The 22,880-nt window shown below is 34.5% G+C and overlaps 1 protein-coding gene across 1 annotated transcript in view; it reads right to left on the reverse strand.

The window, feature by feature from the left end:
- GLRA3 (glycine receptor alpha 3) overlaps positions 1–22,880 on the reverse strand; it is a 70,565-nt gene that overhangs the window by 32,694 nt on the left and 14,991 nt on the right. Inside the window, exons 2-3 of the mRNA XM_031607544.2 lie at positions 17,263–17,390; positions 11,888–11,955 (exon numbers count right to left, since the gene is read on the reverse strand). Coding sequence (XP_031463404.2) covers positions 11,888–11,955; positions 17,263–17,390 — 196 coding nt within the window. The remainder of the gene's footprint in view (positions 1–11,887; positions 11,956–17,262; positions 17,391–22,880) is intronic.

Consider the following 22,880-nt stretch of genomic DNA (forward strand, 5'->3'; position numbering starts at 1 on the left):
AAGTGTCCAGGTGGGTATCCCATTAATAATTTCGTAAATATTTTGTTTAAATTTTGTGTAATTCTTTGCAGAATTTGACTCCAATATCTGGCCCACAATATTTGTATTGAAGTCAATAGAACTAGAACTCACTTGTTGAAGAACTAGCTGAAGCTAAGACATTGAAATTGCTGCTTATAGTATCAGAACTCTTAGATTCCCTTTCAAAACTGAAATTCAGAGTTCAGTGCACTAGTCATGCACCAAATATTCTTTCTAAGTTTGTCACCTGCTTTCACATCCTTGGAAAGTAATAAGGATACTTTACTGTTCTTTCTGGAACAAATAAATGTAGCTTGCTTGCTTACCTTTCGTATTGAAAATCTCTTTCATCATCATTACTAATGGTTTGGAGTGCATGAACAGTCCTGTCACTACTCTTATTCAGTCTTCTCCTTACTAAAAGGAGTAATGGGTAATTTATAGGATGCTCATTAGTACAGAGCTTTCAGTCTTTGTAATTCAACCCATAGATAAAAAATAAAAGCATATACAGTAGTTTCCCTGAGGAATCTTTGATTTTTAGATTTTTTCTTTCTTTATGGTAAAACATTCAATATTCATTGAATTCAACAGTGTTCTACAAAATCTACCTGTTTTCCATAGGTTTTGGGCAAATGCATAGGTGTAGTTAATTTTATTTTTATTATTATTCATATTATTTTGTTATTGTTATTATTATTATTTCTGATTTATTATCAGTAGTAATGTCCAGATTTAAGTTTCCGTGTTCACAAATAATTGTAATATTAAAAGTCAAAACAACTGGGTTGTTTACTCTTCCTAAAAATTAAATGCAGTATACGTTAATCTTTGTCACAGCTTTTACTGTGTGTCCTAGAATATATATTAATTGCAGGCTGAATATAATTCTTAAATTCTTAATGGAAGTTGTGTGTTCCCAACTCCTAACATATCCTAAAATCACATTTGCGTCTTGTTCAATATAACTGAGTTGTTAAGCTTCAGCTGAGGGGCTTTTAAAATGTTTGCACTTTAAAAGAGCTGTACTAGGGATTAGATGAAAATGGATATGACAATTACATGAACAAACATCATACTCTAAAACTGCCATGTTTTCAGTTAACAAAATCATTTTCTTCCTTCTCCAGAGAAATTATGTGTCCCTGAAGATGCTTTTTTTATAACACCAGAAGATATATTTGCTAAATGAAATGCTGCGTTTTTATGAGATGATTCACTTGTCCAGGTGACCTTTTGGTGCTACATGTTCCATGTTGTTATCAGTGTATTTTTTATATTAGCACTTAGAATATCAGTGGTTTCAGTGACTGACTGAATAACAGTAGAAATCTTCACTGAAAATGAGTATTTGAAATCAAACTCTGTTTAATCTCCTCAGGGAAATACAAAGGATCAAAGAGGAATTCCATACTAACTTTCCTCTCAGTATTCCATCTGTTGGGAGCTAAACATGATATTGTCTACAGTAGGCTAAATAGGGTAAAAAAAAAGAACCAACACTGAAGTAGCTTATATCCTGAAGCAGTGTCTGCTAACTCCAGAATTTTAACTAGGATTAAAATGAACTGCGTGAAGGGATCTAGCTCTAATTTCAAAAAAAACTTTTATTAGATATGTGCTATCTTTAAATTAGTAAGCATGAAGTGTGCCAAGAAGTCTTTACAGAAATTCAAGTTGTTTTATAGGTTCTACACTGACATTATAGCAACACTTAAAAGTTAATTTAAGGTTCAACTGTATTACAGCTGTGGAAAATGGGTACAATTTGTTTGTGCACACAAAAACATGGCATTTGGAAAGCCCTAAGATATTTTCCCTTTCATCTGCTGGTTCAGAAAGAGGCACATCTGCAGTAATTCTATATGTCTATCAGCCTAGATATCCTAGGGTCTTTGGGAAATTAATTTGGCTGTCTCAAAAAAATCCACTATATATACTTCAGGGAAATAAGTAAAGTCTGAAAAGGCACAAACTCCATTCAGAATACAGTTTGCATTTTCATGGAAGGGCAGGCAGTGGACTTTTCAAGTCCTGCCTCAGGGATATGTGCATTTGCCTGCCTTTTGTCATAATCTGGTGGCTCGTGACTTGGCAAATTGAAACAAACCATCTACCATATAAATGTAGAACTACATCAACAATCTGATGTCTAACTCAATAGAGGCATTAGGGAAGGGAGTAACTTTGCTAACTGCTTATTTAAAGGAGAAATATTGAGCTATGAACACACAGAAAGTGTGAGGACCAGGGCTGTTAGTTAAATTCCTCAATGTTGTCTGGTTGAGTAAGACTAAGGTCTCACTAGGTGTGATCATAGATATGGTCCAAGTGTTCTCAGTTATCATGACACTGAAGCAGTTGCAGGAGTTTGGGGGTATATTAGGATACTGGCGATCTTTTATACTCCACATAGTGCAACTGTTAAAACCTCTATATCAGCTAAAAAATAAAAGGCCAAGTATGTGATTGGGGTAGAACAGAACAAGAAGCCTTTCAACAGGTAAAAATAAGCATTAAACAGGCCCAAGCACTGGACATATTTGATACAACCCTTCCAAACTAGATGTGCATGTAATTCAAGAAGGATTTGGCTGGGGGTTACCAAACAGCAGGAGCTTACCTGCTCAATCATTGGTTCATGCTGTGAAGGGGTAGAGCGCAATGAAATTGCCAGGTCACAGTCTGAACCAATGGCTGTGCACAAGGTGAGAAGGAGTGGCTAACCCAGAATGCTCAGGTGCAAGCAATACAGGAGAGTGACCACTCATTTAAAGGTTAGCCTCTCTTTGAATTGAGATTGCATTCCTGTCAAGCTATTGCTGGTCATTGGAAGGGGTGAGCCAATTTTCTTTCTTTTTTTTTTTTTTAACCTCCTATTGTTCTGTAGGGCTTGTGTATATGTTGTATGTGTGTATTCTGTTTTTAATTCATTTTCTATGTTTTTTTTATGGTTGTGATAAATATTTAAACCAAAGAAGCCAAAGAGGCTGAGTTTTACTGCTGCATAAATTGGCAATGGTGTCTAGGAGGATTAAAAAAAAGAAAGTATCTAGCTGCCAACATATGCAGGGTCATGTCAATATAAGAAGTATATTTGCTCACTTCTTCCTTTTGATTACACTGACACTTAAAGAAAATTAAAGCCTGAATTATATTTTTATAGTCTTTTGTTCTGCTAGCAGTTCATGATGGCATGTGACAGTGTTATGTATTCTATTTAGAAAAAAAAAAGCATAGACCTTTTCTTACAAGTTCTTTTAATACACTGTATCATTTTACTGTTGAATTTTAAATTATCATAAAATAATTAGATTTTTTTTCATAATATTTTTAGGATATATCTTTGTAGTGTGTATGATGTATAAAAATAATCAGGATGTGCAGCTTTTTCATGTTGGGTGAGTACTTTAGCTATTGTAAGCAAAAGCTCACACCTACAGTGCATGATGTACCAAGTATTCAAAACAAGATGAAGATAGGAAAGCAAAACTGAGTTTTTTAGAGATGCCAAGATAAGTCAAAATTATTCATGCAAAGAATTTTAAAAAAATAATGTTTCATGTAAAAGCATGTTGCAGATGAGATACGTCCCAGCACACTTGTACTAGACTCAGGAACAGAAATTAGGAAGAAAATGACAATTTGTAATTTCTTTATTTCCTTAATTCAGGTACTTTTTACAGTCACTCTCAAGTTACTTATCTTTTGGCTCTGTTAAAAAAATACATAATACAAATTTTATATAAATTTATTGTGTTTTTATAATTTATAAATTACATGTTTAAGTATAGGAATAGGAGTTTATAGATTTATCTTCTGTTAGATTTAATAGAAGGTAATGGCAAAATCTACATATATTATGGTGACATTAATTGTATAAATACATACCTTGAGATAGTTCAGTGAAGATATTTGCAAAATGATTTATTTTGGCCTCTCTTGCTTTTTTCCTTTTACATTACATTTACATTAGTATCTATACCCTTATGTATTAAGGAGATGTGAGAGTTACACAATCATAACTGTAGTTGTAGCTCTAATCTTCATTTGCTATTGCAAAAAAAAAAGTAGTAACTTCATAAACAGCCTGTCTCACACAGTGTGAGCAGTCTTTGTAGTGATGCCTCAGTCTTATTTTCCACAGTATTTACTGAGTGGATCTCAGCTTGGAAACTGGTTATCTCCATAGCTTTGTCTGGTTAATGTTGGAATTCTGATTTGCAGTGTATAGTCTTCTAGCATTAGCTAACCTACCAGCTGCTATTCAAACAATTTAGATATATAAATGTAAAATTATAAAAGTAATGAAGGAAGTGTTGGAGGGGATAGAGTAATGTCATTTTTCACAGTGCACTAGTGCTGCTGAAGTCGGGCTTTTCCTTACAGTGAAAAGAAAGCAGAGAAAGGACCTTCAAATGAAGCAAGAGATAATAGGAAGTATGAACTTTTCTGAAACATTCTAGAACAAGATCAGATAGGTGCAGACAAACACAGAATACAGAGGAATAAGCTAAAGTTAAGTGCACGTGAGCATAAGGAACCCTCCTTGAGGGCTGTCACGTGAAGGAACCATTAGACAACACTTGAATAACTGATGAACAACTGGGATTATAAAGCTAAATTGTCTGCATCAGGAAGGGCCTGTGCTGATGATACAAAAGGGCCTCTTCAGTCCTTTTTTTACTGATGATCACAGTGTGTGGCTGTGGGAAAACAGAAATTGTGATCTATTTCATTTAAGCTGTTCAGTTTTCTGTATAATACAAAGTGATTTGCCAAATTTGCAAGAATGTTTGTTATAATGGATCAGAGAGAATGTGCAATAGTATTCTCTGCAGTACTCATGGAGGATCTGATTGTAACACCTATCTTGGTAAGTATATATATATATTTAGTAAAAAAATGAAGTGATTTGTGTGGTTGATAGGTAGAGGCTGAGTTTTCCTATGCTTAGGGTACTAAGGCTGCAGTAGACCTGGATTCAATTTTCTCTGCAAATAAGGTAAAAAATGTTTGAAACTACTTTCCCTCATAATCAAGAACTTAAGAAAAACATGACTTGGTATACAAGTGCAAGGCTAGCACTGCTGCCTATTCCCTAAGTGAGTGAAACAAACTCTGTCTGAATTGTTCTAATACACTTTCAGATTTGGGGCATGAAGTTGGTATGGATAGACGCCTGATTTGACATTTCTTCCAGGCCAAGGAAGTCAAAGCAGCAGATACTGTATGAATCCATCAGTAGATGAAAAGAGAGATGGATTTTGTGAATGCTGAGTTCACCCTTCAGCACTAGCTGGAGGTAGTGGAGTATTTTCCTGGTTATATATGACAGCTAGGACTGTAAACTGTAAACTACTGGTTGCTCTTAGTGATGAATCTCAGTTTTTCATTGTGGAAACCTCATGGTACATTACACTTCTAAATTATCTTTCTAAGGCATCTTTCAGCAAAAAGAACTATACTTTATTCTCCTTGTGCCCATTATATTGCTGCTGTCAGTGCAAATACTTGTTTGAAGTTATGTTTTCACTTCTATGAATTGTTCATGCAAAGAATATAATTGTTCTCACTTGTTGCATTGCATTCATTAGTATCAGATGCACGCTGCAACTGATTTGGTCATCTAAAGCTATCAAAAATATTCAGAATATTTTCAAGCAGTGTTTTATCATTACAGTATTACTTACTCTAGACTATAACTTCACAATCAGTCCAGAGATGCTTACTTCATGAAATAATGATTATCCACTTCCTTATGAATTGGATTATTTAGGGCAAGTTTTGAGACCTGAAAACAGGCCTTGCAGTTTTCCCAGTATTTTCTGAAAGAGATGCTCTCCGTTAGAAGATATAATTGCAATTTATTGCCAGAGCATTCAGAAGAATTTGGTCTCAGGATCCTGTGTAAAATAAACCCGGCACTTGGTCTTCAGTTCACTTGTTGCTGGTTTATGTGACAAACAAGAAAAATTAGCTCACATTTTACTGACTCTATTCGTAGTTTATATTTCTGCTTATCTTTACATCTATATTGAATATACTGCCTTTCAAAATCACAAAATATATTGATATCATCCCTGTAACTAAAACTTTCTTTCAGATAGCTATTTCATACTCTACTATCCAGTGGTTAAACATTACTACTGCCTGATAACTCCATGGAGAGTTGCATTTGGAAACAGATTAAAAGTCACTCTTCTGAGGGACCAGAGAAAGAAGTCTGCCATCAGCTTCTGTAAAGCCCATCCATTCCAGCAAAAGCAAAGCTTCTGACCTTTTTAAAAATCAATTTAATCAGCTGTTTTTGCTGTTATATTTAAACCAAATAAATAACAGTCAAGTTGTTTTCATTGATGCAAAGCCCATTTGCTGTTCAAATTTCTGGAACTTAATTCTGGGATGGTCCAACCCAGTTCTGTCTTGTTATTTTCATACTGAATCATTCATCAGTCTTAAAAGGAAGAAAAAAGCGAAAATTGACTTTTTTTTTTCAGAATAATAAGATGAGCTGAAGAAGGCTGGAGTCTTCTGAGGAAAAAACTCAGTTACAGATGCTTAGAAAGAATATGAGAGCATAGTCATTTCATAACACAGCAAGAAAAGGTTAGGGAAAGTAATCAAATAATAGTTGTATTCATAACCTTTCCAGAGGTCAGGAGATGAACATAGTGAAACTGTTTCTCCTCATCTACAAATGTTTGAGTAAGGATGATTTCTGATGATAGAAAGGAACTGAATTTTTCCAGATTTAGTAATTCAGCTACTGATACCTGACAACCAGTGTGTGTGGTATCAGCTTTACAGGTCCCTTATCCAACCCATTCTACTGCTGCACCATCAACTTTATGTTACAGTTTCTTTCAGTAAATAAGATACTTCAGCCTCATGTTTCGATGCAGTGTTCCAACTGGTCTTGTTCTTAATACACTGGCCCATACCATTGCATACTATTTTTCCATTTTTCATGCAGTCTTGATATCCCAATCAAATAGATAAGCCTAAACATAATCTTTTGCCTTAAACCAAGAGTTAGGAGAAACATCTGGTGTTGCGAAATATGCCATATTCTTATTTTTACCGGACTTTAAAATGTGTAGTACCCAAGAAACCTGGGGGATAAACAGTAAATTCCATTCTCTTTTCAGGCACATTTTTGTAACTTTTTATAAACTTTCCATACAGTATGGAAAACATGCTGCAACCAGGAATGGTTATACGATGCTGACTGTTTAGATGCGAATCCAGTAGAACTTAAGAGATGCCGTGTTCTCCTGACCTAGGTTACAGAGGCGCACTGACTATAAGACAAAGGATGCCAAACAACTTGCCTTCAACCCATACGTAAACAATCTCTTAACTTGACAGAATCAAGTCTACAATCAGTGTCTTGACAGAGGGCATTAACTATCAAATATGAGGAAAAATAGATTTTTAGTATTGATGCTGTTGTAAATTATGAGACTATTGGATCAGGCTCTGGGCAACCTGATTGAGCTGTGCATGTCCCCTTCTCCAGGGGAGCTGGACTAGATGACCTTTAAAGTTCCCTTCCAACTCTAAGGATTCTATGATTCTAGGATAAAATAAAAATTGTGCAAAGTAGACCTTTTTGCCATTCACTTTAGTATTAACACACTGCTATTTCCATTATACAGAAATTTACAGCATATTTTCACCAAAGAAAAGCAAACATTTCATCATATTTTAAGTAATAAGCTAAGTGATTCATTTAAGAAAAAAATTTGTTGGTGGAACTCCTCCACCTTGAACTTTGCAATGCACCCAAGTGAACACTCCTTTCAAATACTCTATTTAAAGACAACCTAAAACAGGTAGAATAGAACATAAAGAGAAATGCTTACTTGAAGAAAGATGAAACTAATAAAATTAGGAGAACAATTAAAGGAGATTTTAAATGGGTCAATGTAAGTTGAAAGTACATTTTATTTGTAAATGTAAGATAATCTTGTTATACCTGGGAGCACAGGAATACATGCCACCTGTTTCTTAACAACATTCAGGATAACACGTCTTTTCAGGCTAAGTCAAGAAATAACCACTGGCAGAATGTGGTGTGTGACAGGAAAAAATAACAAACATACTTTTTAACTTATTAATTATCTGCACTGATGTCACTTGCTATTCTATCAGCAAGTGTGCTTTTCAATCAATATGCACTGCGAAGTGAAACATAACTCAAGCTACGTAGAGAAACTCTAAGCCATTCTAAGGATGTTGTGATAAAAGTGGAAACTTAAATTATGGTACAACAATAGATAAACTTCTGCAGGATTTAATTTCCATGTTGCCAATCGATATTTAACTCTACGTGGACAAGCAATCTGATAGGTTTCTCAGATTTTTAAAGTTGTATGTGCAGATACTTTCCTTTTATCTTAAATAAAAAACTTCTGCTGATAATATTGTGCAATTATATTTTAAAAAAAAAATCTGGCCTTCCATGTTTTGTTAACATCCTGCTGTTCCTTAGATTTCTAAATCTATAAGTCGGGGGGGGGGAAAAAAAATAGTAACAACAAGTAAAAAGTGAAGGACTAGTCCTTATATGTGCAGATCAATAAGTTTATTTGGCAGGAGAATGAATGTAAATGCCCAGAGAGGTTGTGGATGCACCGTCCCTGGAGATGTTCAAGGCCAGGTTGGATGGAGCCCTGGTCTGGTATTAAATGGGGAGGTTGGTGGCCCTGCATGTGGCAGGGGGGTTGGAGATTCATGATCTTTGATGTCCCTTCCAATCCTGGCCATACTATGATTCTGTGAATATCACTGAGACTTATTCAGTTCTGGTACTACTATTCAACTCAGTAACATAGATTGTCAAGGTTTGACCCTTGAAGTAGCACTGGTGAGACTGCGCCTCAAATACTGTGTTCAGTTCACTGTAAGATTGTTGAGTTGTTCAAGTGTGTACAGAAAGAGCAACAAAGCTGGTGAAGGGACTAGAACACAAGCACTATGAGGAGTGGCTGAGGGAACTGGGATTATTTCCCCTGGAGGAGGCTGAGGGGAGGCCTCATCATTTTCTTTAACCACCTGAAAGAAGGTTACAGTGAGAAAGTTGTCAGTCTCTTTTCTCAGGTGACAAATGATTGGATGTGAAGGAATGGCCTCAAGTTTCATCAGAGGCAGTTCACATTAGATGTAAGGAAACCAGTTTTCATGGAGAGGACTGAAAACACTGGAATGGTCTTCCCAGGGAAGTGGTGGAGGTATTTAAGAGACATTTGGATGTTGTACTAAAAGATATGATAGGACTTGGGTGATGATTGGACTTAGTGATCTTGAAAGTCTTTTTCAACCTGGATGATTCTATGACTCAAGGTGTGTCAATTGTGAAAGTTTGTTCAAAGAGAATTTAAAATTATATTTATTTTCTATTGCCTCAGAGAATTCCTGACATAAATTAAGCTCCTCATATGATGAATTAAAATTACTTAGATTTAATTTGAATCACAGCTTCCTAGTAAGAAGTGGCATACCATTTTTCCTGCTAAAAAGCACTTGATTTGTTTTCTGAGATAGAGAAAGGGAACATGAAATAACTATAGTCTGTACTTTAAAGAACTTGAAAGAACTGTGAAACAAAAGGAAATGTAAAAAGTACCAATTTCAACCATTAACAAAGTGCAAGTCAAATTAAGCTGCTTTTTTTTTTTTTTTTTGGACTAGTTGTCTCTCCTGAACTATTAGACCTCACTGCAGAAGAGTAGATGGAGGTGGATGAGTTCTAGATAACCTCTGACAGAAATTTGAGCCCTGCTGTGCTCTGTAAGATCCCACTGCACACTGACAAACTTCTTTGTTTCCTTCCTTTTTTCTTTTTTGTTTTTTAACCATTCTCTTTCTATAATTGTTTATTGTGTTATTTGTAACCAAGGCAGCAGAGGGAGCTCAAAGATTTTGGTCATCAATAAGAGAAACAATCAGAAAGAGAAAGCTAGAACCAAGATCAGGTACAATGGCAGTGAAAGATAGAGGCTAATATGCAGACTTCTATAAGGTAATGTGCTGTATGTATATCCTATTAGTCAGCTGCTGCTTTTACGTACCAGAGAGACTTCCAGGTACCACATGACAGGTCTTATTTTGTATCTTTTGCTTGTAAGCTCTTTTGTTTTGTTTTAGATTGGAAAAAGGAGTACTTACTGAGAATGTGTAAGATTTACAAAGATGTCTGAATTATAAGGATTACTGTAAATAACAATTGGTAAAATAGTGAGAATAGATAAAATTGGTAAAACTATGGTGAATTTATTTTCCTTCAGTAAGGTAGTACTTCAGGTTTAAAATGATTCAAGACATTTTTAACTGTAACTTTAAGATAGAAAGGTTCTAATGTCTTTTTCAGAAGATATTCCTTTTCAGTTCAGTGGAGAAGTAGACTAATAATACATACAATCAAAAGTCCTGTCTGCATAAAGGCACTTGTTCTAAAATGCAAGATTTGAGTCTTTAAGAATTCCACAGCTGCTGACCATAAGCAAAAGTTCTGCACTGAGATGTTAGTGAATGTTATAATCAGTATATTGGCATTATGATGCAACATTTCCCCTAAGACCAAGGTTGTGCTTAATTGTCCACTTCTGGCACACACATTCTCAATAGAATGAGAAGGCCTCTGGTTTTGAACAACTTTGGTATTTTTCTATAATATACTAACTGGAAATGTTTGTAATGGATCAGGTTGTACATCAGAATATTTCAACTATTTTAATCAGTCTGCTTTCAAGGCAACTTAGAAAAAAAAAATACAATTCCTTTATAAATGTGTAACTATTTCCTAATATAGATTATTAATATGGTTTTGTATTATGCATAGTTTCCAGGTGACAGCTCAAAAGGGAACATCTTTAGCTTATAGTTTTTTTTAGGATTAAATGTTCTTAGTCTCCAATTTCAAAGAACTGTTGTGCATATTTAAATGAGGTGAACAATATACTAAAGGATGTAAATAGATCACAAGCATGCTGTTGTACAATACTGAAGAGAGCCTGGTCCCACCCATTCTATTCCCAAACTTTAGATACTTCTGTAATAATGCATGCAAATATATTTAAAAAGCTGCTGTAGCTTTCACAAAAAAAGAGCAAAGGTAACTGGTGTTACTCTGCCTGGAGAAGAGGGGAGACCTCACCGCAGCCTTTCAGTATTTAAAGGGATCCAAGAAACAAGATGTAGACTGACATTTTACGCTGCCTGCTAGTGATAGGGCAAGGAGGATAGGGAAGGAGTTTTAGATTAGAGATAGGGAGGAAAGTATTTGGTGAGGCACTGGCACAGGTTGTCCAGAGAAATTGTGAATGCCTCATCCCTGGAGGTGTTCAAGGCTAGGTTGGAGGGGACTCTTGGAAGCCTGATCTAGTAGAAAGCAACCCTATGCATAACAGGGGGGTTGGAAACACCCCTTAGATAATCCTTAAGGTTCCTTTCAGCTAAAGCTATTCTATGACTGTTCTCTCTGCACCATGTCTATAAAAATAAAAAAAAAGAAAGAAAAAAAAAAAAAGTATATATCTTCATATGCACTATATGTAGTGAAACTTAAAATATAATTCATTTAACAATGAATGGAGATTTTTGAGGTTAGAAAGGTGGAATAGTAATAAAACTAATACCTATCTAATGGAAAATAAGTCATTACAGCTATTAAATAAAACTTTTTTTTTTTTGATAGCATGATAATATATTTTGTATTAGAAAAAATTCAATTGCTAAATTAAATGTTCAGTATTCAGAAGAGGATTTATTTCACTTAGAACTTCTCTTAATATGGAACTATCTTGATTTTTAAATCTCTTTAATTTGAACTTTAAACACTTTTTGAGATAGGATATCTCACCATGGTTGTCTCTGCAATGGATCCAAAGCTGTTTATAAATATGTTGCATGTGACATTAACTGGAGGACCTGCAAAAGGGGAAAACAAACAAACAAAAAAGCATCAGTGTCTATTTCAGAATCAATGCATATTGAGTGATTGTAAAACAAATTGATGTAGTAAACTATTATGAAAAAATATTTATTGATTTAAGAGGAAATACTGTTACATTCAAAACTCATTTAATGCAAAATTTGAATGATTTCTGGCATGTAATAGATTATTCCTTTCAATTTTTCTCAAAATTACCCTACCAGACTGGCCAGTTCTAGCATGAAGATTGACAAGGAGTTCATTATGAACTTACACAGAGAACTATATACAAAAGAAAAAAAAAAAAAGAGACAGCAAAAAATCAAATAAATTTGAAATGTATATTTTTAATGTGTTTTTTTAAGTGAAAAATGTATGCTACTTTTTACAACAGTTAGGGGGAAAAGTGACCTTTTTCTCTCAAGGCAGCTTTTGACATTATCTGTCATCACTGGTAACTGAAATACGTTACTGCTGCTCTTATCTCTGCTACTGACAGGAACAAAAGTGAATAAGGAGAATGACTTAGATTCTATTCTCATTTCTCTTAAATTCAAAAAATAGTTAAGAATCCATTTAAGCTGAATTCTTCTGTTACTGTGGGTCTTTAGCCAACTGCTGTTCTGCTTTATCTTTATCTGTATTTGTGAAGCATCTGTACTGGTAGAGCAGTCAGTATAATAACTAAACAATAAGCCATCTCTTCGTGGAAAAGGTTTTAAATTACTTCTCTGCAAGACTCTGTAAAAATGGAATTGTGACACAGCATCCTAATTTCTCCATTATTTCTTATCAATCTATGTCTATGTGCAATGGAAACAAGGCTTTTCTATCTTAAGGGTCTTCTGTCACTCTCCTGCACCTTTGTATTTGTATATCGACTATCCATTTCAGCACTGGAAATGCTAGTGTTTTTTTGTTTGTTTGTTTGTTTGTTTCCAGTATTAAGCAACCATTAATAGAAAATCTATACCTGGTCTTGCAAATAATTATGTAATATTTATTTGTTAAGAGTCACTGAAGTAATAGGCTATTCAGCCACTGGTGCTTTGCAACTAGCAAAATTTAATGTGACTGATGAAGTTGACATTACATATTTGAAGAATCAGAATATTCATTGAAAATTCTGCCAACAGGACCACCTTGGAACATCTAGTTTTCTTTCCTCAGAACAATAATTGTTATGAAGTACTGCATGGCAATTGTAACAAAACATCACTACATGTACTTCAATCATTCTAATACACAAGGATACATATGCAATGCAGAATTTTCAGGTGAAGAGGTATTACTCTACAGTCACTTTGACGCTACAATCATTTTGCAACTTTATTAATTATTTAGAGCCAGTAAGCGTATTTAATTGATCTTAAAATTCAGTAAGGGATTCTCATTGATATCATATGGCATGAACTCCTGAAGATGATGAAAGAAAATTGGGGAAAAAAAAAAAAACAAACAGGGCAGGTGAACAAAGGCAGAGTCACTAGAAACTACTAACGACTGTCAGACAAAATTGTATTTCCTTGCTGTGTTACATTATTGCATAATTTGATTCCAAGGCAGCTTTCCTTTCTCAAATATCTATGTTGTAATACTTGTCATAACTTCAAATTTGGCATGATGTTATCTTGCTTAAAGTAGCACTGTTTTGAAGTACAATTTTTCTTTATCAATATAGTTGCTTTTATAAAGGAAATAAATCCTGATGTATAATTTGAAAAGCAGCATTACAAGAAGACAGTTAATAGCTAGCTAAAAATAGGGTAAAAAGAAACTAAAAGCAATTCAGAAATGGTTTAGAGTTTCAAACAATAAAGTGTTTGAAGACATTCAGTGTTAATCACATGCAAAACCATCCTTGTTATGCGCTTATACTAATGGGCTCTAAATTAATGATTTCTGAGCAGAAAGGAGTAGATAGATGCATTATTGATGGTTCACTGAAAGCATGTTCTGTAGACATCAGGATAGATGGATAGCCATAGAAGTAGATCATGAACTTCCTGAATACTTCAAAATTTCTGTCCACCTTAAAATGATATATTAGTGATAAAAAAGATGTCAAGAAGGAAGTAAAGGTTGACAAGCTCTCTAAACTGCTGCTGGAGGAGAAAAAAAAAAACAAAAACAAAAAAAAAACAAAAAAAAAAAACAGCATAAGTAGAAAACTGCTTTTAACTTTTGGGGAAAAAAAGAAAAAAAAAAAAAAAGGAATATAGTAGGGAGCAATATATAAACACGAAAGTCTGTAAAGATCAAAAGGAACTTTCTCCATATCTTAATAAGGCATGTGGCAATAAAGTAGTCACCACATTCAAATAGAACAACAACAACAAAAAGATACTTTGCATAATTGCGAAACCACAATTTTATTGCCATAAAACACTGAAAAAGTCAAAAGTAAGTCAGGACCTGCATGAACTTAAGAAGTTCCTAAATTAATGATTGCTGAGTGCTATTTGTCAATATCAAGGCGAAGAACAAATTACACTTTCCTATATGAAAGTGAATGTTAATTTAAAATCTTGTCCATGCAGAAATGTTATTGAGAGAAAAAAAAAAAAAAAAGAGTAAAATGGTTATCTGAGATCTCTTATGTCTGTTCCTTTAAAACTGTTACCAAATTAAAAACTCATAAAGGCAAAACTGCAGTATTTGTTCTAGGACAAACACAGCTAACGAGAAAGTGGCAAAGTCATTTAAGGAGACATTTATTCTTAGTGATAGATCTGAATCATTCTGGGCAGATTTGTTCAAACTGCATAGCTGTCTAGAAGATTTAGAACGTGCACTTTCTGAAAAAGAACAATGTCAAATTAGGTTTTGTCTCTTTAAATTCCAACAGTTACAAAACAAGGCTCTGAGTCTTCTGAATTATATATTCCAGAAGTACTACACTGAATTCACTAATCTCTAAACATCTGTCTGTTCTTCAGTGTAGTCCCATCAGAAGACTGCATTGTGTCTATGACAAACTCCAAAATCCCCAAGTCAATCCCTAAGCTGTAATCTCCAAATTTTTAGCCCTTATTTGTAGGGCTTCAGGAGACCCAGAAAATGAAGAAAAACTGCAGTGCTCAGATTTTTCTTGAGGTCTGTCATTGCCCCTCACAGTGTTACCTTAGATTGAATCTGTAGTTTACATGCTAAGGGGAATAGTATGGAAGCAAGGCACAATAAATTTAATAAGTATGTGTTATAGTTATAACCTGGCAGGTTGCTGAGTATCACGTATTGTTCACTCAGCCCCTTTTCTCAGTGGGATGTGGGAATCGGAGTGGGGGAAAAGTAAAACTTGTGGGTTAAGATAAAATTATTTACTAAGGTAGCAAAAAGGATAATAATTATAACCATATATACACATATGCATATATAGGAATATATATAACAAGTGATTAAGATATTAAGCGATTGTTTACCATCCCCTGAGCAGAAGAAGAAGGTGATATGAACTCCCACCCCCTTCAAAAATCCTTCCACATAATGTCATGTGGTATGGGATATCCTTTTGGCCAGGTTAAGACAGCTGTCCCAATTCTGCTCCCTCTTAGCTCCTTGATCCCTACACTGCGAGTGGCCTTGGCTCTGTGCAATATTTCTTAGCAGCAGCTATAAACGTCAGTGTGTTATCAACATTGTTTTTATCCTAGAACAAAAACACAGCATCACACCAGACACTCAGACAAAAATCCATTCCAGCTGAAACTAAGACAAGATCAAAAATAAATTAAAAGCTTCTGTTCATATAAGAAAGGAGTTTTAGATGTGGAGTGTTTTGCATTGCTTTGCAAATATTGCTTGGTACACTGATCCTCTGGAAAGCACATCACTGGAATATTCCTCAGGGTGCTTCAGACAGGCATAGCCTGAGGGACTTGTACTGTATAGACATAAGAGATATTGATCATTGCTGTAAATCTTTTAGTGAAGTGTTTGAATTTCCAATGCATGTTATTTGAAAAAGATCAGCACTGCTAATTAACTAAAAATGAAGCATTTCCAGATGTGGTAAATACTTGATAATGAGTTTATACATGCAGTACTGACTGTTCATGACTTACTGGTGGGGAAGTATGTTGACAAACTACTTACTTTGTCCTTTTGAATTATTCTGGGCAAATTTTGGCAAAAGTAGCAAATAGCAATGCTTAAGAGTCATTATTACTTAAGTTGCTGAGGTGTGGTGATCTCAAACTGTAAAAATCAGTGCCAGACAGGAATTAAGTTGTAAAGGTAGCAACAGATGATTCAGAGGGGGAAGGCTTGTCTGCTCAAAGGGAAAGTTTTGTAGTAAGCATATAGGAAAACTCATCATAAAAAGCTGGAGCTAAGAGAACTCACTGCAATGAAGGCAGAGGAAGAGGCAACTAAGGCAAAATAAGAGTAATGTTTTAAATCATAACAGGTTTATCCTTTCTATAAAATGTTTGTATTTTGGAGAATTTAAAAGACTAGTGGCTTGATATATAGATTCAGGATTAGGGCTAAGTATAGTTCTGCTACGTTACTGGAATTCTGCATTCTGAAAAAAGTATCAAATTTCCCAGACTGCAAAAGTTAGAATGTGTAGCACTTTTGTGTATAATTGTTTGTGTAATTGCATGATAACATACCAGGTATGTATGTGTTATCTTTCTATTAAATATTCTAATTTAACATGCCTGCATTTGATAGTATGATTTGTGCTAAAGAATGTGTAATATTTGCATTTGCAAACTTTGTACTTCTAATCTTACTTGAATCTTCTTTATGATGAATGTCAATAAGGCACATACCAACAGATAATTCTAGTTATCAAGAACTTGCAGTTTCAGAGGAGAAAAGGGTAAAGAACAAGAGGAACTCTTGAGGATTCTTGAGGCATGCGAGGAATCTAATGTTACAGGAGAATTTTGTGATAGATTTGGTAACTAAGACAAACTCTTGAGTTTGATTCTGGTGGTTATGTGCTTAATATACTCCTTATATCCAGCATCAGGCAGGTGTTTCATGTAACTTACTTTCTAGGTTACTTCAGACTACTGTTGTGCAAGATGGGAATTCAAATCCATTAACAAGTATTTCAGGAAAGAGAAAAAAGAAAACTATTAGTCCAATAATAGTTATAAGACTAATTTTCAAAAATCTGCATTAGTTCAGTTGTGAAAATGACAGGAATAGAGCGTAATACTACTGAAACTGTAATAGAAAAGGAAATTCACTTTAAAAAATAAAAGTGTATTTCTAGGTTTTCATATTCTTTCCATATTTTTTTGTAAGAATAAATACTGAATTATTTGGAAGTTTAGGTTTGAAATTACCTTTGAAATTTGGTCTGATCCTTGCATCGTAGCCCGACATCCTACCCATTAGTTTATCCAAGAAATCAGATGGTGACATTGGCATGCTACGGGATCTTGCACTGTCTGTTTCCTTTGTAGCTACCAAGCTAAGAACAGGTGGGGGAAAAAAAAACAACAACAGAAACAAAACATTTTGTTAGATATTTTGTTAGGAAAACTAATTTTGCAGAATCAATCACTTTGTTTGTGTATGAACAGGAAAATAGCAAAGTTGATAGTGCACTTCATGATAGTTTAAGCTTCAGAAAATAGTAATAGCAAAGAAGTAGAAACAGTTGGGTTTTTTTGTTATTTTATATGCAAATGTTACATACTCTGTTACTTCTTCCTCAGAACTACTTGAGATTAATGACACTTCCAGTCAACACTTTTTTGAAGCATTATCACAGAATTTAAAAAAAGTATTAGAGTTATGCATGTGGAATATCATAGTTTGGAGTCTGCTCTCAGATTGGTCTGTCTGACTGGGTATGATGTAGATCAGAAATAAAACCTGTAAGGAAAAATACTACCATCACTAGTTTTTCTTCAGTGAATGTTTCACGTTGATATTTAAACATAAACCTACATATCAAACAGTCCCTTGGCAAATGGTATTCCTTTACATTGTCTTAGAGGTTCATTTTTTTATTAAAGTAAAAGTGACTGCTGCAGTGAGGAAAAAAAACTTACTGAATGAACTATCTCAGGGCAAAATTTTCATCTCAGGGCCACATGGAAAATGTCATCTCCTGTAGCCTCCTCTCCATATGTATTTAGAACTCCCACTGACATTCTAAAGTGTGTTCTGCACATGTCAGGAGAGAAGAATATCAGCATTGTGATCAGCCATGTGGACTTAAAGAAAAGGTCTTTATTATCATGGAAATCTTACTTAACAGCTGGCAATCATTATAAAAACAACACAGCCAATATATATATATGAATAAAATTGTGAGTAGCATTACATAACTAAAGCCACTCCTGGATTTTGGATCCTGCACTTTGACTGCAACAGTCCTAGGTAGTGTTACAGGCTTGAGGCAGAGTGGCTGGAAGACTTTGTAGAAGAAATGGAGCTGGAGATATTGGTCAGTGCTTGGCTACACATGAGTCAGCAGTGTGCTCAGGTGGCCGAGAACCTTAATGGCATCCTGGCTTGTATCAGAATTAGAGTTGCCAGCAGGAGCTGGGAGGTGGTCTTCTCCTATACTTATCACTAGTGAGGCCACCCCTCAAGTGCTGTGTTCAGTTTTGGGTCCTTCACTACAAGAAATGCACTGAGGCCATGGAGTGTGTCCAGAAAAGGGCAAAGAAGCCGTGAAGGGACTGAAGTACAAGTTTTATGGGGGAGTGGCTGAGGGAATTTTAGGCTGGAGAAGAGGAGGCTCAGAAGAGACATCATACGCTACAACTACCTGAAAGGAGGTTGTGGTGAGGTGAGAATTGGCCTCTTCTCCTGCATAGCTAGCAATAGGATGAGAGGGAAATGGCCTCAAGTTATGCTAAGGGAGGTTCAGGTGGGATATTAGGCAAATTTCTTCTCTAAAGGAATGGTCAGGTACTGGAATGATCTGCCCAGGGTGGTGGTGGAGTCACCATCCCTGGAGCTGTTCAAGAAACATTTAGATGCTGTACTAAGTGACAGGGTTTAGTGGGGAAATATTGGTGATAGGTGGATGGTTGGACTGGATGATCTTGGAGGTCTTTTCCAACCTTGATGATTCTTTGATTTTGAATTATGAAGAAAACAATAACTAGGTTCTGCTGTTTGTGCTGACTTCTGGTAAAAACACTGTTGCAAGAAGATACAAATCTCTTATCTACTTCTTTTGTTGCATTCTAACAATACCAATTCACTCTTTTAAATGAACTTAAATAAAGAATTCTTCAATATTAAGTATTGCAAATTTGGATGGTCACAGAATACGTACATAGAAATCTCTAGACTGCTGTCATTTGCTCATATGTTAATTGAAAAATGGTTATTACATCTTTTATTTGTGATAGTAAAAATGAAGAGAATTAAAAGATTCTCTTCTAGAAAACTTGATATGGTATTTATGTGAAAGCTGATTTGCATATTTCTATTTTATGAATGAATTTCTAATTTGTTTTATCTTTCTAAATCTTCCTGAAAAATTGTTATCACCCTTCAGTATTATGCTTCAGTAAAAATGCTTCTACAGTCTCCTTTAGTAGCTAACCTCCTTCATTTCTTCCTGTAGCTGGAGACCATGTTCTCTTTCTAATTGAGTAAATATCCAACTCTTCTCATTTTAGTGCAATTTGAAATTATTGTTTCTCATCCTGTTCTTATTGACCTCAAACATCATTTTCACTACCAAATATTCTGAATTGATCTGCTTTATCATAGTGTCGCGATTTCTAACCATTTTTATTTTCATAGAAGGTTATTCATGGTTAAAAAGTAAATAAAATAAGTAAGTTTTATTACACCTACTTTACTGCTTTGTATATTTCTGCAAGGCATCAAAGAATCAAGAAATTGCGTATGTACATATATACATAGATTGTAACACCTAGATTTCTTGCTTATACACTTTCATATATATATATATATATATATATATATATATATAATATAGATATATTCTGGTGATAAATAAATGCTCCAGAATATAAATATAGAAAGGCCATTTATTAGCTTATTGATGACTCTCTCTAAATGGAGATTTGTTTGTGCATTTTCATTTCTGTATCATTTTTTTAGATCTTTCTGTTGTTGCAGATGTAGTTATTGCTTTTAAAGTCTGCCACAGAATAAAGTACTTATATTTATTGTGGTGACTAAAGATTTTATCAAAGTAGAAGTTACTATTTTGTTATATGATTGCATCACTAATTTTTGTTACAATTAGTCAGTTGAAAACCTGATATCTTGAATAATTTTATTGTCTACTTCTGAAAGCAATTTATTCAGCAAAATTAGTACAGTTTGTGTATGCAAGTTTTATTTTGGAAATCAGCTTTTATTAGTAATTAAATACTCCTTCAAGGAGTACTTTTCTTTCTTCTCAGCTTGATGTATTACTGAATGGAAGCTGAGTGCTGAGTTCAGTCTGCTCAAGTTCCCTTTAGAAAGTATTTCAAGAATTCTGTTTAGAAAATAATTTCATCTATTTGAGCTGCATATAAATGAAGTCTGAGTGAGGCAGTGAATTTTTAGGAAGGTCTTATAATTGGTTTATTGGCACAATATTGATTTTCTGTATAAAAATTATCAATTATTTTGCATGGTAAGGATTCTTCAGTTCTTTTGTATGTTATCTGAGAAAAACGAACTTTTGGCTAAGTGGCTATAGAAAAAGTTACACTCTTTTTACAAAGTTTCTTTAGACTTCTTCAATACACTAAACTTACTATATAGTTCCAGAAATGGCTTTGTGCTCATCCAAAGGGAATTAACTCTGACTTGTTCCTTTTTTTACTTTTATAAATGTGGAGGCCTCAATTTTTTTTTTTTAAGAGGCAGAATAATAAGAATGTAATATTGGCAAAACTTCCACGCCATGGTGTACTCAGAAGTAAGGTGCAATAGACTTGTGGTTAGCCTACATAATTATGCAGCTCAAAAGAGAAGGGAAGATGTATACTTCATTCACAGGCAGAAATAATGAATTTTTCCTGTTGAAGAAGTTTCTTATTGGAGAGAAATTAATAGCTCTTATTTTTCACTTCAGTATGTTAACTAAACTTGGTTAAACAAAGAAATTTGTTAGTTAAAGTAGTGGACAAAAATCAAGAAAAAAAAGGAAAATATTATCAAAAATTTATTTAAAATATTTTTGACTTGCTGAATTTAGAACATCAAAAGTTAGAGAATATTTGTTCCAAATAAACTGCTCTACAAAAACAGGTATGAACAGAAAATTAGAACCACCAGGACTACAATTACCTATTTTTCATCTATTTTGTCCATTTAATCAGTGTTCACCTACAATTTGAAGAGAGAGGTACGCTCTACATCATATCTTTCAGATTGTCAGGTTGGAAACTCACAGAAATAGGGAAACATCCAGAATTCACAGGTCTGTGACAGTTGGATGAGTCATATTTGAACCAGAAACTGTTAGGTTAGACTAAGTGGGATGAAAATGTTACTCAGAGAGTAAGCTGCATTCTGTCATAGCCAAGACACAGCTTCTCTCTCTTCCATCCTAAATATTAGACAAAAGGTACTCAGTGAATTGTGGTAAGAATGATGGTCAGTTCTGCACTCTTTGATCTGGAGTTAAAATCAAAAAGCATCGTGAAATCACAAAAAAAAAAAAAACACCACTGAGTTATATTCTGATGAGGGCAGGGAGATAACCTGACTTCTTAAATGCAATCCATTTAAGTATAACAACTTAGTACTGTGAAGGAAGGATATTAGCAGTATATCGATCAGAATTGTGGATAGAGTTGGAGAAAGTAGTGATTCAGAAGACAATTCAGAATTCAAGTTGAACAATTCAATTGTTGTGATCAAGTTTTAACTGTGCTACTGTGTTATCCATCAGGGGTGTGGAAAGGTTAAAAGAGTAAGTAGGAATATGAAGGTCAATTATTTCATATGATATTAATGAGACCGGTCCTGGGACATTGCATCAGATCCTGTGTTTTACAGGGACATCAGAGCATTAGGAAAGGTAGAGAACAAGGCTAGTAAATCATAATCTGAGAGGTAGGGAAAATTCCTTACAGCAAGATGTTAAAAGTTTAATCTGCTTAACTTATCAGAAAGAAGATTGAAAAGTAACGTGACTGAAGTGTTTGAGTACCTCAAAGGGGCAGAAAGCAGTGGACATTTATTCTAAGGAGAAAATGCAGAATAATTAATGAGAGAGAGAGGTAGAAAAATTCAAACTGGAATTCAGATGCACAGTTTGGATTATAAAGTTAACTTAAGAGTATATGAAACTGTCACATCCAATGTTATCTGAAAGAAAAAAAAAAAAACATGTAAGGTATTGATTTTCATGTATGCATAGTTTCTTGAGAGAGAATGGAAAGAAATATGTAGAAGAGAGGGCTTATTTCAGAGTATACGTTCCAAGTCTCACACAGAAAACTTCAGATTGCCAAAAGACACACTATAGGCTTGAAGAGCCTAAGGAAGGGAAGAAATGAGAGTAGTTCAAAGAAGAAAATGATGCCTTCTCATGGTTTTTCTATCCTGATGCTGGATAATAGACTTGCAGCTCTTGGTGCTATAGCCTGTAATCTGGGGTGTAGGTTAAATGGGGTAATGATGGCCTGTTTTACTAATTTACTTTCACAGCTGGATATTTGACTTACCCAGCAATTGTATGACACCACCTTCCTGCTTAGTACAAAGTTAAGCTCCAGAAAGGAAATGCACTTGAGCTGCTCATAAACTACATCCAGCTTAAAAATCAGAGATTGAACACAGCTAGAAAAAAAGAAGAGCTACTATTCTATCTGTGACATGCACCTGCACAGAGGAAAGAATTTTAAGCGAGATGATAACATTGTCATGAAAGCAAAGGGATATGAAGTGGCCAGGGATAAATTTAGATTGTAAATTAAGTCTTTCAAACACTTCAGAAATAGTCCAGCAGTTTAAGCAG

The sequence above is a fragment of the Phasianus colchicus genome, chromosome 4 (genome assembly GCF_987193195.1).
Source record: "Phasianus colchicus chromosome 4, bPhaCol1.hap1.1, whole genome shotgun sequence".
In the NCBI taxonomy this organism is placed as follows: Eukaryota; Metazoa; Chordata; class Aves; order Galliformes; family Phasianidae; genus Phasianus; species Phasianus colchicus.